This window comes from Sphaerodactylus townsendi, linkage group LG05 (genome assembly GCF_021028975.2).
Source record: "Sphaerodactylus townsendi isolate TG3544 linkage group LG05, MPM_Stown_v2.3, whole genome shotgun sequence".
NCBI classification, from domain to species: domain Eukaryota; kingdom Metazoa; phylum Chordata; class Lepidosauria; order Squamata; family Sphaerodactylidae; genus Sphaerodactylus; species Sphaerodactylus townsendi.
The window spans coordinates 90,153,303-90,168,415 of record NC_059429.1 but is presented as its reverse complement, the minus strand read 5'-3'; the positions used below and the strand labels follow the sequence as shown (position 1 = coordinate 90,168,415).

General features: G+C 41.3%; 1 protein-coding gene across 3 annotated transcripts in view; it reads left to right on the top strand.

Moving 5' to 3' along the window:
* PLXNA2 (plexin A2) overlaps positions 1-15,113 on the top strand; it is a 533,025-nt gene that overhangs the window by 54,975 nt on the left and 462,937 nt on the right. For all 3 annotated transcript variants that reach the window (XM_048496018.1, XM_048496021.1, XM_048496020.1), the window contains exon 3: positions 231-413. In XM_048496018.1, the coding sequence (XP_048351975.1) occupies positions 231-413 (183 nt within the window). The remainder of the gene's footprint in view (positions 1-230; positions 414-15,113) is intronic.

The following is a 15,113-nucleotide window of genomic DNA, read 5'->3' as shown; positions in this document are numbered from 1 at the left end:
TTCAAGAATGCTACACTGAACTGAATTTCCAAGGTGAGTTTCAAACCATTCCAAACAAAAACAAATGCAGAAGAAATAGCTGCTCCTGACCTCAAATTTCAAAATGCTACCTTCGACTCAAATGATCAAAATGCTTATATGTCGATCAGATATTGCCTAGAAGAGTTTGAAAAGTATACTGTGTGTTTCTTTCACTCACACTCACCTATATGTTTTTTTTCCCTTTTCAGCCAGTCCCAATAGATGATAACTTCTGTGGGTTGGACATTAACCAGCCTCTGGGAGGCTCCATACCAATAGAAGGAGAGACCCTTTATACTTCTAGCCGAGATCGGATGACTTCTGTCACTTCTTATGTTTATAATGACTATAGTGTGGTATTCGTGGGGACCAAGAGTGGCAAGCTGAAAAAGGTAAGTCTGCACTTTTGGCCCTGGAGAGCCTGAGACCATGTATTTTCCTTCTTCCATATATTGGTGGTCCACATGGGTACAGCCAACTTTTGTTGGCTGTAGACATCTATTTATTGTTCAAACATTCATGTTACAAAATAATTAATGAGTTCATAGAGTAAATAGAGTACTCAAAACAATCATGAGGTAAGTTAAACTTGTGTTTACTGTTGATTGTTGTATACATTTACAAATACTGAATAGGTGCAGAAGTGAGGCAATATTAATGGATGGGAATGTACAGGAATTGTCTGCTCAGATGTTCCCTGGAGGAATTCTCATTGTTTCAAAGCATAGTATTACTCCTAGGGTGATGCTACTCAATGTGTCTGAGTCTACATTATCTATCTAACGTCTGTTGGTCACCTGAAACTGCATAGCTGATAGTTTTCTAGATACATCTGATATTTGATCAAATGCTAAACTTCTGTTCTGTGTTGCTTAGAAAATATGTAAGTCTTCCAAAATGACTTGCACTTGCTATTTGGGAGAAATATCATTGTTAATGCATTTATTTTATGAAATGGCTGAGATGCAAGTGGCTGATGTAAAAGAAATGGCTTTGACTGGAATTTTTAAAAGTTTTTTATTCATTGGTTGTTGATCTGTATTAAACATATAGACATTAAGGTATAGATGATGGTTTTCTATTTCTATTTATCTTATTCTCAAGTGAAGACATTTTATTATAAACTGATCATCATTCACAGTAAAATAACATTTGTGGGTGGTGTGTGTGTTTTTTAGCAAAGCAGCTGAGACATAATTTTTTTGGTAAAGTGTTCAGGAGTAGCAGGATAATCTTTCAAAAAACTGCTGAAGGTTTAAATGTATACTTTTTTGTAATTGAAAAGCTTGTTTACGGCTCATGAAACACATCTGAACCTGCTGAGACAAAATTTGTATTTTTTTAAATAGGTTATCTGCCTTTGAAATTTTTCTTGAGACTGTACCTGTGGAATGACAAAATAAATTAATATGGACACTTAAGAAAAAGATGATTCCACAGCTGATAGGATGATAGTGAATGATTATGTTCTGTCAAGTGCATGATGCTACATATTTGGGTTTTTGCTTGATGTTTGGGATAACCACATGTTACCAGGCAAGACTGACTGTGTTTTGGCAGAGTTAGATTGCACCCTGTCATCTGTATTACTTGACTGCCTTGACATAGCCATTTTAAGGTCAAACTATACATTTGGGATTTTAATTGCTTAGATTCTCATTCTGAGCAGTGTGGGAAATGACTTTCAAAAAATAAAGGATACCTCGAACATGTTCAGAACACCACTGCAGAGAGAGAAAAGTCTCCTGGCTCCTCCCCACCAAGCCATTTTCCTGTGTGGGAATAGCAATGGGGGGGGGGGTATTTCCCCATTTTTGCTGTTCCATGTGCACAGAGTACTCCATATTCTCTTTCCCAGCACAATTTTCACATGAGAAAATGGTTTAGAAGGGAAGGCAGTGGTGTTTCAAGCCCATTTGGGCTCTCCTGTATTTTTAAAAAGCCATTCCTCAGTACTGTGTGGCTGCACACAGTTAAAAACCTAAATGTATTATTTGGCCCTTTCTTGTTGGAATGCAGGTGTTTATGAATTTGGACTTTGCTGTTAATTCAATGAATGTAAGAGTCATCAGAAAGTTATGATTTTCAAGGAGCTTTTGAGTCAGTAGTTGTGTGCCAGGTGGGGCCATTTCATTGTGGGAATGCTTACCTATACCTGTTCTGCCTGTTCTTCATGGATGTCTTTAGTTATCAGATAATAATTATTGGCACTGATAAAATGTAGAGAAGAACATAAGAAGTATCATTTCATTCCAAATTGGCTCTCTTTTGAAGGATCAGAAGCAATGTGTCAGACATGTGTTGTGTCTCCATAGCTGATAAGGATGGATAACTGAATGAACCATGCAGTCTGCGTGGTTGGACTCTTGCGCTGTATGTGGGTATATGTGAGGATATTTCCTGTGGATATTTCATATGGTCCTGCCTAGAAAGCTGTTGTCTAGACATGTCTGACTCCTTACAACATTTATATAGCTCTGTAAACAAAACAACATGTAATGGCTTTGATTAAGGCCAGCCAAAAACAACACAACACAGTGTGCAAATGTTAGAGTTCTCTAGAACTCTTGATTGCACTGGATTTTAAGAAATGAAAAGGCAGGAAAGGAAGGTTGTTCATGCAATACTGTTCTTATGCCGCTTTTCCTTTGGGAAACTGCTCTGCTGACTTCAGATAGTGAAGGGTATGTATACTGAGGATCAGTTTGTACCCCTGGCACTCTGGAAATGTTAAACATTCTGGAATAAAGAAGCAGAAAAATGAAAGCCATTTCATTTTGAACTGATATTAGTCACACACCTTGTGCACTTAGGGCTGCCATCTCTGGGTTGATAAATACTTGAGATTTGGGGAGTAGAGCCTGAGGAGGGCAAAGTTTGTGGAGGGGAGGGACTTCAATGGGTATAATGCCTGCAGGTGAATTGACCTGTGTCGGCTGGAGATCCAGCCACCACCTGGATGCTGGCAACCCTATATGCGTGTGAAGTTAGCAGAATAATTCCACCTACAACTGAAATACTATAAAACCATCATGGCTTGAAATGGGGTCCCCAACCTTTGCATCTTTGGAATTCTGATGCTGCGTCTTGGGCACAGCCAAAAAATGTCTGCTATAGGAGGTGGAACCAGCCACTAGAAGGCTGCTGCAGCTACCTTCAGTAGCGAGCCATGATGATCTTATATTTTTGCTGACTTCACAGAGCTGATTTCACACTGCCCCCTTATTTTGTTGCTTTGTAACATTCAGTCTGATTATGAGAACTCAAGAACTATGAGAGAAGAGATTCCATATAAACATTAGGAAGAACTTCCTGATGGTAAGGGCTGTTCAGCAGTGGAATATGCTGCCTTAGAGGGTGGTGCAGTCTCCCTCTTTGGAGGTTTTTAAACAGAGGCTGAATGACCATCTGCCAGGAATGCTTTGATGATGTGTTCCAGCATTGCAGGGGTTGGTCTGGGTAGCCCTTGTGGTTGCTTCCAACTCTACAATTCTATCATTCCAAGAAGTTTGCATACTGCAAAACAGTACTATACTGTTTGGGTTTGCCTTAATAAATAATATTACCTTGCTTTTGTTTCTGGATTTTTCTGTGGATCAGAGTGGCTATTTTCATTTTATCATATAGTTCTCATCTAATCTACTAACATAGATAGGAGAAACTTGGTGTAAATCTGTGTATTTACTTAGCTTGGGTACATACTACAAGTACAGTGGTTTCTTTTTTGCTACTGAAAGGCATGGTCTCCTTCCCTCTGCCTTTGATAATAGTGACAATTTTTATGGACTTTTAAAAACAATATCAAATGTGTTAGTCAACAAGAAACCATTTTAAAGAGAGAAAAAGTTGTTTAAAAGTTTCCTAGAATAGGGAAGGAAGGCAGTGGAGAGAGAGACTCCATTTTAGGGAGGTACAGTATTTGACTTCTTAAAAATGAAAGGGAAGGCTATTTAAAAGCACTGAATAAATGTTTATCCAGATGAGCAATCTCTGTGTTTAAAACTTGAAACACTACTTTAATTGGGGTCTGTGTGGGAGAGCCCACGTAACTGTCATAGCCAAGCAACATTCTCCACAGATGCCTCATAAGGGGTAGGAGAGAGGAGTCTTCATGATATTTATGCAAACCAGACAGTCAGCACTGGATACGGCTGAGAACAGGGGGAACCTGCTGCTCTTGATCTTGGTTTTATGAGGGAAGTTGCATCTCTGGTCAGAAAGGTATGAGCACAGATCCACAATTGGTTCACCACTCAAAGTATGTAATCTAGATCAGTGATCCTAGACATTATTCTCATGAATGCCATGGTGCCTATCAGCAGGTTTCATTGTGCCAGTTTGGTTCTTCCCAAAGCAAATAGCCTGTCCAGGTTTTCTACCGCTTTGCTGGAGGAGGAGATATTTCAGAGGAAACAAGAAACTATCACTTTTGTGTCTACAGGAAACATCCATTTAGAAATAACTGCCACTATTATAGGAGGCTGCTTGGAGTAAAACTTCTCAACATTTTATGATTGACCCCAGACTCCATGGCAACCATTTTATGGTGGTGACAGTTCCTCATTCTTAAAATAACACACACACACACACCCTGCAAAAAAAAAAAAAAAAACCACCCAAGAGGCTCAACAAGATTGGGGAATCCTGATCTAGATACACTGTTAATGACTTTCTTTTACATGAGAGAGAATCTGACACAGTGTGGAAACACAAGAGGTTGTGAAGTCTTACAGTATCACTCTCCAGAATTAATACATTGGGCTTTCTATGACTTTTGGCTTCTCTCTCTATTCATGACTATTCAGTGAGGACTGATGTGTTACATTTCCCTCATCCTGGTGACCAAGTAGCCTCAACAGCACTGTTTGTTATTTCATTGGAAATCCTGTTAGAAGCAATGCTTCCACTGATAGGTCTTAATGAGGAATGTATGGGTTAATTAGCACTGGCAAGTTTTGGGTGATCATAGCCTGGAGTAAGTTTTCCTTTTCTATACTGGCCTCTTGTTTCTCATCTTCCACCCTTCTTATGGATCTTTGTGTGGTTGATGGAGTGCATTAGGTAACATTTTTTCCCTGTTTGTCTCACAAAAGCGGGGCTGCTTCCCTAAGGCAAAGAAATACCCCACATTCCTTTGCCTCTAAAGCAGTGATGGCGAACCTTTTCGAGACCGAGTGCCCAAATTGCAACCCAAAACCCACTTATTTATCGCAAAGTGCCAACATGGCAATTTAACCTGAATATTGAGGTTTTAGTTTAGAAAAAATGGTTGGCTCCAAGGCGTGCGTTACTCAGGAGTAAGCGTGGTAGTAGTCGGTGGCTTTGCTTTGAAGCAACCGTACAACTTTTCCAACGGATGAATCATGACCCTCGGAGGGTTTTCTCAGAAGCAAGCCCCATTGCCAGCATCCGAGCTATTCGAGCCAGCATCCCAGGTAAAGAATCGTGCTTTAGTTCTTCGCATGAAAATCAGTGGGGTTTAACAGCGCTTAACAGGGTTACCTACATTGCTTCCACAAAACTAGGTCTTAGGTTTAATGCTAATAATTGAGCCCAGCAGCCCAGGTTAGCCTAGATCATGTGTGGGGGGGCACTCTGTGCGTGCCCACAGAGAGGGCTCTGAGTGCCACCTCTGGCACCTGTGCCATAGGTTCGCCACCACTGCTCTAAAGGAAGGCTTGCTTTGGTGAAAAACATCATTAAGCTGACTTTTTCCTGCCATGTTATAATAAAACATATTGGTAAAATTAATCTCAGTGGTGTTCAAACACATTCATTCATCATTTTTATTTGAGTGATACCAGAACTTGATGGTTTTGACCTGCCATGGGCTGCATTTGCCTGAATAAATGCAATCTGGCAGCGTAGGTAGGTAGGTAGGGGGAGAGAGAGAGAGAGTTTTTGTCATAATGCACAAGATACTTTCATTCCTTTGTTTTCTGTTACCTTAGCTATTAAATACATATAGTGCATAAATAATGGAATGTATATTATATATGCTTATACGTATACACACATAGAAACATACAACAAAAATATGCCTTGTCTTATTCATTAAAATGCTCATGTATATTAAAAAGTTCATCAAGATGTACTTGGCCTTTGGCAGACCCTAAGATGAAGGGGCAGAGACCCTAAGATGAAGGGGACAGGTGCCAAAAGACTTGGGTATCCCATTATTTCTGGATGAAAGCAGCACCTACAAACTTGGCAGATGATATTCTGCACTGGGTTTTTATTTCATGAATTCGAGCCAAATCAGCTAAACACTTAATCATTACCGTACCGGTTTCCGTTAGTCACTGTGTTCAGCCATGTGCATAGTCTGTTCTCTCTTTGTTGCTGCATTTGTACACTTCTCAAAAACTACTGATTTGTTTTTTACAAAGTATAGATTTTTATTTGTTTATGTTTCTGCCCTTTTCATAATTTCTTCAAGGAAACTTAGGAAAAAAACTCACAGACTAAGAAGTTATTTATACAGAACATTATCATACCATTATAGTCATTATAAAAGACTATCAAACTTCTGTTTTAAAAGCAAAGTATTAGCTGAGTTAAGGAAAAACTGCAGAGATGCCCTGGTGTAGTGATTAGGAGGACTCTTATCTGTCATCAAGATGAATGGACCTCTGACTCTAGAGGAACTTTCACAAAGTCTCCTTTTGAAAGTGGGTTGATATGGAGAGAAATGTTCTCTTCACATAAGGAAGCCTGAAGCCTGAATAAATGACTCCATAGGGTTGTGTTGTGTCAGTAGAAGCAATGTGCTACCAATAGAACCAAATGGAAGCAGGCTTTTCCATACACTTTTTGTTTTGGAGAATATAGACAAATGAAGTGCCTGATACATTTGAGTTCCGGTTGTGGCCATAATTCATAAGTCCACTTCATATGGTGAGCATGTGTCTACTAACATTCTTACCATCTCCTATGCTGTCAAATATTTAGCCCCCAGAGATATTAAAATGAAATGACAGAAATGTAGAATTGGATCCAATGAAGCGTGAACAGAAGGTGCTTTCTGACCTGAAACTTGTACCTATCCCACATCCCATAGTAACCTCTGAGACTTCTCAAAAACAGAAACTGGAGGTTGTGGGGCCTATGCAGACAGAAGTACACAGGGCAGGGAACTGCTGTGAGGCAAACCCAAAAGACTTCCACTACTTTGCTCTAGCACAAATGAAAGTGCTGCTGGCAGAAGAACCAGACAGGATAAATTTTATCTGGTTCTTCCTCCCGATCGGCCTTTGAGAATGATTTCTCCTTCTGGTTCACCTTCTTTGTAGTATCGCCATCCAGGCTATACGGTAGTGGCACATTAGTTCAGTAGTTTCCAACCTTTTGGATGTGGTGAATCAGTAAAAATTTACTTGGTTTGGTGATCTATCCAGGGCCAGCCCAAGGGTTTTTTGCCACCAAAGGCAAAAGTTTGTTACTCATCTAGTCCAGTGCTGCATTTTCTAAAGTGGCTAAGTAGAGGTTGTTGAGAAATCCATGAACAGGTCTCAAATACAACTGCCCCAAGCAAGTAGCCTTCCATTTCTCCCTCCTTGCAGCTTCTACCATAAAGTTACTAGTTGCTGTGCATGTTTCCATTCTCATTGTTGCAAAGGGACTGGATGGCGAGAATGTGCAATGTTGACACAGGGAATGAAAAGAGAAAGAATTATTCAAAGGGCAGGAGTGGCCATTAGGAGGAGCTGGCCTGTGACCCACTTTCAGATGCTTTACAACACACCTTTGGATCCCAACCCAGAATTTGGGAATAGGGGTTGGGGTGTGTGTGTGTGTGTGTGTGTGTGTGTGTGTGTGTGTGTGTGTGTGTGAGGCAGGGGGTGTTACTGCATTTACAGGGTTATCCTAAGCAGAGTTACAGCCTTCTAAACCTGTTGACTTTGAGGGGACTTAAAGGAGTGTAACTGCTTAGCACGGCACTGTGCACTGCTGAGGAGAACCTCGTTTTAAAGCTGCTTAAAGCAAGCTGCTTGTGCCTGCATGCTGGCTATTTAATATACCGAGTAGAACTGTGCCTCATTAATTATTCAGGATTACTAAAAGAATGCTCTTTCCAGGTTGGTTTAATCCCGGATGGCTTTTTTATTTAGTAAAGGCCTTTTTTAAAAAATGGCTGCGTCTCAGATGTAGAGTGAATCTATATAGTTGGGCTGTTTCCCCACAGGAAGTGAATAGCAGAAAGAAAAGAAAAGGGCTTCTCAGTTTACCCCTCCTTTATTTAAGAGGTTGGCAAACATTTGCAGGGATATTAGATTGAAATATCTGGTGAGTTTATCCAAGGCATCCAAGTAAAACCAGCCCTTTGTGGTATTTATAAAACATCCTTATTTGACAGTGTGCTGCATCACAGATGGGTGCAGAGTAAGTACCAAGGACGAATAAATATGTTATTTATCTGTTTAGATACTTTATACAATGGCTGACTAAAGACCTGCTTACAAAATCTCACAAAAAACCAAAACAGTAAAAATATAAAACCAAAGTTAAAAGAAGCATTTTCAAAGTTCAAAGAAGCATTAAAAACATTTCACAGCCTACATCTATAACACAAGTGGCAGGCTAGAGTCAGACCATAAAAACACCTAAAATTTTGGAACTTTTTGTGAAAAGTCTGAGTAAAAAGAAATATTTTAACCTGGCACCTGAAAGAGAATTAGGCAGGCACCTAGGGGGAGAGAGAGCATTTCAAAGGCACTCCCACTGAAAAAGCTCCCATTTCTAATTGGCTCTGTAGGCCAGGTACAGAGAGAGCAGGCCTTAGGAGAAGGATATCACCTGTCAGGCTGGACAATATTCCAGAACCTGGCTATACTTTATGTGTTGAATTTGAGACCCATTATGCATGGAGTGTTTTTCTTGGGGCTCTTCACAGCACAATGGGGCCATAATGGGGTCTCATCATATTTCTCTGCCTGCTACATGCCTTGCCTGCCCTCACTTCTGGGTTGCTTCCAGTCATCGCAAATTTGTCAGCTTTGTTTTTAAAGCCTTTTACATTTTTGTATTAATATATCAACATTTCTGTATTATATCTGTATTATATCAACATTTCTGTATTATAACAATATTTCTGTTAAATTGATATTTTTAGTTTCCCACAAAAGCTGGCAGTAGGTCCCCTGGAAATGCTCGTGAGGAGTGGGGTGGGGGAGAAGGACTGGAAGGAGCAGAAACCCTAAAGTGAGGGAAAACATTGGGGGTTTCCTGCTCTCACTAACCATGGGGTTTTTGAGATATGTGGTGCCATAACACAGAGTGCATCAGTACCGAAATCTCTGCCCCGAAGGAAATGTTCCCTCACTGCAGGAGAGCAGCAGTGTATAACAGGCCTAATTTAACTGCATAATCTACTTTAATTTCACTTTAGTCTTTAGTATATAAGACAGCAGTCGTTTCAGTTTTCCATATGTTAGAGGGTATTCACAGATAGGTGCAACAGAGAAGGGATCCTAGATGTTTATATGCTATTACTCCTTCTACTTTTCCCCCAGCCTTGGGAGAACAGAGTGCATGTTGTCCAGCCTGCTGACCTGCTGCTGCTGCTGCTGCTGCTTGTGAATGCCAGATTGGTCCCAAATAAATCTGTCCTCATCTGGGATTTGATTCTGGATGAGGGGGACAATATGGTGGGTATTACAGAGACCTGGGTGGGTGAGCTGAGGGGCCCAAGACATATTCAGATCTCCCCCCGCCCCCCGGTTACTGTGTGCAACACCAGCCTAGGCTGGTGGTGCAGGGTGGGGAGTGACTGTGGTCTATAGAGATTCCATCAACCTCACTAGATGACCCTCCCATCCTGTGGTCAGGGTAGACAGTTTGTTCTTGGTGCTTGGCCAGAGAGCTAAGTTGGGACTGCTACTGGTGCATTGCTACCCCGCTATCCAGCTGCTTCCCTGCCTCAGTTGGTGGAGGGTCCCAGTATAGTGGCTTTGGGGGATTTCATTCTCCATGTTGAGGATGCCTCTCATGGTCCTGCTTAAAACATCATGGTAGTCACAGGACTATCTCAGTTTGTTTCTGGTGTGTCACAATTAGTTGGATGTATTGGAAGTGTGTCACACTTGGTGGGGATGGATTGGAAATGATCTGTTAGGGGAATCAAGATCTGTCCCTTGTCATGGACTTCAGTGCAGAGGTCACTCTGCTATTGCTTGGGTGGGGGAGAATGGAGTGCCAAGGATTCCTGAGAGCTCTGGCAGATTTTCCAGACAACATGGCTAGAGCTTCAGTCAAGGCTTTTGGTTTCACTTTGGAATAGTGAGATCAGTAGAGCCATCGACATGATTATTCCTGATCATCCTTGCCCTTCAGGCCCCATGATATACTGGGGATCTGAGGTGCCAGATATCTTGAGCTGAGGTGGCAGATAGCTTGAGCAAAGGTGGCAGAAACCCAGTTGTGAATTTGGCCAGGCACTGGTGAGATATCATTATCAGGCCTACCAAATGGTGGTGGCAAGGAAGGTGTAGTTCTCCACCCTCATTGTGTATGCAAGTAGCTGTCCAGCAGAATTATTTAGTGTGGTTAATGACTTTCTGTCCTCCACTTGAAGGGCAGCTGGGGTGCCCCTGGTATCAGTTGTGACTATTTTGTTTCACATTTTTAACATAAAACTGTTGGAGTTTATTGCACAGAGAGCCAGCTAACACACTGATTAAAAAGGTAAATATTTATTTTCAATGAACATCTAGAATAGGAAAGAGGGAAAGATAGCATGCTGCTATCTTGCTAGCTAGGAAGAGTCTGCCACTGACTTCTAAGAAGAAGCATGATATTAAACCTGAGAGTATCAGTCTAAGGACACCAAAGAGGTGTCACAAAGGGATGGAGGGGTCACTAACTTTACAGCCCTCTTTAGCTGATTACTTGCCCTCCCCCAGAACCAGAGAGAGAAAACATTCTCAAGGGGGTTCAGAGTCAAGTGTCATCAATATGCTGATCACACCCATCTCTCAACTTCATCAGTCAGGAGAGATGCTCTGTATGCTGGACCATTGCCTGGAAGCAGTTATGGACTAAATGAGGACTAACAAACAGGCTGAATTCAGACAAGATGGAACTTCTCTGTGTTCTGGGCTCCTAAGTCCACGAGATCATGGGGCACTCAGTTCTGGATGAGGTTGTGTTGCCCCATTCTGGATTTATCACTATCCTTTGAGTTCAGATGATGGCGGTGGTCACAATGCCCTATCAGCAGCTCTGTCTGGTTCACCAAACTCTGCCTATTTTTGGACGTAGGGTACCTGGTCACAGTATTACATGCTCTGGTAATCTCTTGACTAGACTATTGTAATGAGCTCTACATGGGGCTGCCTTTCAAGATGGTCCAGAAGCTTCAGCTTGTGCAGCATGTGGCAGCTAAGCTGTTAGCCAGTACATGTAACAGGATGCACATCACGCCTTTCCTTAGAGAACTATACTGGCTCCCAATTTGCTCCTGGGCTCAATTCAAGGAGTTGACATGGCTTGGGCCCTTCCTACCTGAATAAGTGCCTACACCTATATGTTCCTGCCTAGGCACTGAGGTCACAGGGGAGGCACTCCTGTTGGTACCTCCCCCTGCCGAGGTGGGCTGGGGGCACATAGAAGGGCTTTCTCATGATTGTCCCCAGGCTCTGGGATATCTTCCCCTTGGAGATTCACCCTGTGCCTTCCTTTTATGAGTCTAGGCTCCTGGCAAAAACTCTTTTTTTGCCTAGGCATTTGGCTAGTCTCTCTGGAAGCCCCTTCTACAGCCTCTGGACTGGGGGTAGGAAGTCTGGGGAAATAGGGTTTGGGGTTAATTTCATGTGGTTTTTATTATTTATTTTAACTGTCATAATTTATGACATTTTATTCTGATCTTTTGTTGTTTTGTCATCGTTTATTGTAATCCTTTATTGTGTCAGCTGCCTAGAGGCTTGGTATAAGGTGGGATATAAATATTTTTAAATTAATAAATATAACACTTTCTCCCCCAAATGGTGTCCTGAGCAAATCATTAACCTGGGCTGCATTTCAGTTTTAAAAAGAACACTTGGGAGATCAGTCTCATGCCTCCTGCATCTTCAGCTGTGGCCCTGTGTTGAGCGAAAGCTGCATGCTGGGAAACAGAACAGTGGTGCAATGTAAGTGGAATTATCCCATTAGCCAATGGAATTTAAAGTAGAAATGCTTCAGTGAAAAAAGATAAGAATTTTTTTGATGGAGCTGCATAAACTGGCTTAGGTAGCATGACATCTTAAACTCCTGTTTGATTCTGGAGAAATTTGCTAGGGTTTTGGAGGAGTTTCAGGATCCTCACAAGTCTTAGTAACAGGGTTCCTTGGTATAGGAGGGAATCTGCAGCGTTTGAGAATGCAGTATATTATACACTTTAGGAAAGAGAATAGTAAAGACTTGAAATTTGCCAGCTATGAAAGAACTAGTTGGAGAAACTTGTTAAAGACCATTTCAAAATCAAACATAGTCTAGCCATTAATTGCTAAAACCCATTAATTACCCAAATTCCCCAAGTCCCAAATGCAGCTTTCCAAGCGGGCTTGGTTGTGAATATCTTATTATAGCACTTTGTGTTTTGATTGATACTAAGTCTTTTTATGTGCCTCTAATGCTAGGACGATGCCTTTTTGAGCCCCTCCTCCTTTGTAAGATACCGGATGCTCTGCTGTGAACTAACCTCCTGGGTTGCCAGTAGCAATTTAGGAAATTCTAAAATGCTTTCAGGAAATGTTTCTCTCTGGAATTTTGTTTGTACAGGAAGAAAAGCAAAGCTGTTAACAATAGTTAGGATGCAAACTTTCAATTGAAAGCAATTATACCAAACAGCATTATTCAGGTGATTTGAAGCTCTCTGCCTCAGTTTCCTGGATGTTGCAAAAAACGGTCCCAGTAATGCAGTTACTTTGCTTGTCTTAACATATTATGGTTGAGAGGTGCACTGTAAAATCTAAACACAATTTACAGGGTCACCACTTTGATTACCAGTCTGAACCAATGGAGGCTGAAAGCCAGAAATCCTGATTGCCCCAGTAAGCCATCTCATAGCTATTAACTGTGGTCTTCAATTGAATAGATTTTTTTTCATTGTGCCCTGCAGGGACTTCCCTGCTGGAAAGGATGCTGTGTATAATTTTCTACATTTATCTGCATATCCTCTGAGGATTCATTATTTAAAACAATTACATTTCTTTGGTGATGTGCTGTTTCCTATTAGCTAATTATCTTATGAAATAATTTGGACTCTTTGTGGGTGAAGGACCCAGTCACTTTCAGAGATTCCTTAGCATTGACTACATCACAACCCTTTGAGATTTCCTATGTGTAAAATGCTGCAAAAGTGCAATATATGAGCTGGACAATATAACATGGAGAGTATGCAAGTTAATTTGCATTTTGGGCATGATCCATAAGAGTGCTTGCCCTATACTCTCCCACCATACTCTCCCAACCAGAACAGGAAAGTATTTCATGGAGGACTGTCTCAGTGATAGTGATCTCCCAAATTCACTCAACTACAGTCAGCTTGCTAAATATTAATCTTTCCTCTGGTGATCACAAGCCTAAAAATGCAAGGATGAGCCTGCTTTCAAAGCTGTCAGTTACTAGGCTTTGGAGGCTCTTTGGGGACCATCAAAATGCTGTGTGGTATCCCAAACTTGATTCCATCTCTCCTTGGCAGTGGCCAAATAGGCTACTGTTGGTGGCAAACACAGATTTTTCTCAGCTATCAAGACAAAACAAAATTTATGGCTTCCTATTCAGCCACTGGAGTATTTTTGTATAGTGCAATGTACTGTACAAAATGGCCCTTCTCTCCCCTGGATCATCCTGGATGACTACAAACCTTTGCCTCCAGGAGCTATTGCGGTGTGTAAAAATAAACTATACATATTTAGGTTCCTGGTGTGCAGGTAGTTTTGCTTTTCATCAAGCTAAGGAAAGCTCAGTTTGGATTTGAAAAGTGAGCTGTTGGCTATGGTCAGCCAAGCCTTCCTCTGTAAACAGAAACATTCTTTCATTGTGATTCAAGCCTTTTTGACACTTAGAAGTTCCTCAGCTTTGTCACAAGTTGCAAAGGCACCTGCCACTCCATGGTGTCACTTCTTTGTACACAAAGATCCTTTCACCCCCTTTTCTTCACTTCCCATACCACTTTGCTCCAGTAACCAGCCTGTCTCGGCTATAACTGACTTTTGGAGAGGAGGGGTTTTTGTCTGCTCCAAAAGAGAGAGCAAGCTTAATGCTGCTTCCCCTGTAATGAGATTGGCTTGCTTCCCAGACTCCTGCAAGCGAGCTTGCCGTTTGTTTTGTTGTTTTATGAGCCCCGTAGGGTCCAACGAACTGGGCTTTTTTGGAAGCTGGGCAAGGCCAGTGTTGGCGGTTTATTTACAGTTTACAACCAGCCTATGGGGGAGCATTCCTTTTTGTGACAAGTCTAGAGGGTGCTGGATCTTCCAGGGACTGGACCCAACTTTATCCATGATGAATGGCAGAAGGATATTTGGCTATCTGGAGGCAAGGAAGATGGTGGAGGATATAAAAGTTATGGCAATGGGGTAGAAATGTTTGTTCTGTTTGGAACAAGACACTGTGATATTCTTGGTGATTTTTTCAAGGATCTCTTACTTTTGGCTGTTGAAGATCTCTTGGCATGCTTCCACACTTGTACTTTAACTGAGGCTGTTTCAGCTGAATTTTATACATGGGTTAAATGTGCAAAAGCGGCCAATTCTCCATTTCAAAAGTGATCTAAGAACTTATTTTAAGTCTCAGGGGGATTTTGCAGAGATTTAGGACCCTTAAACCATTTAAGCCCTTTAGGAAATGGTAGTGCTTGTGAATTTAAAATAAAAATATCTTTAGCAGCCTAATAGATTTTCATTACCTTCTGAGCAGGTGAAGCTGTGATAGACTTCTGAGAAAACTGCCACTAGAAAACTTTTGTAATTGCGTGCAAGTCAGGTGAGGCCTGATTTTTCAGTAATACCAAGTCTGAGGCTGTTCTCTAGAGAAAAGATCTTGTGAAAGCTGTTTTACTACCGTGTTTCTCTGAAAATAAGACAGTGTCTTATATTAATTTTTGCTCCCAA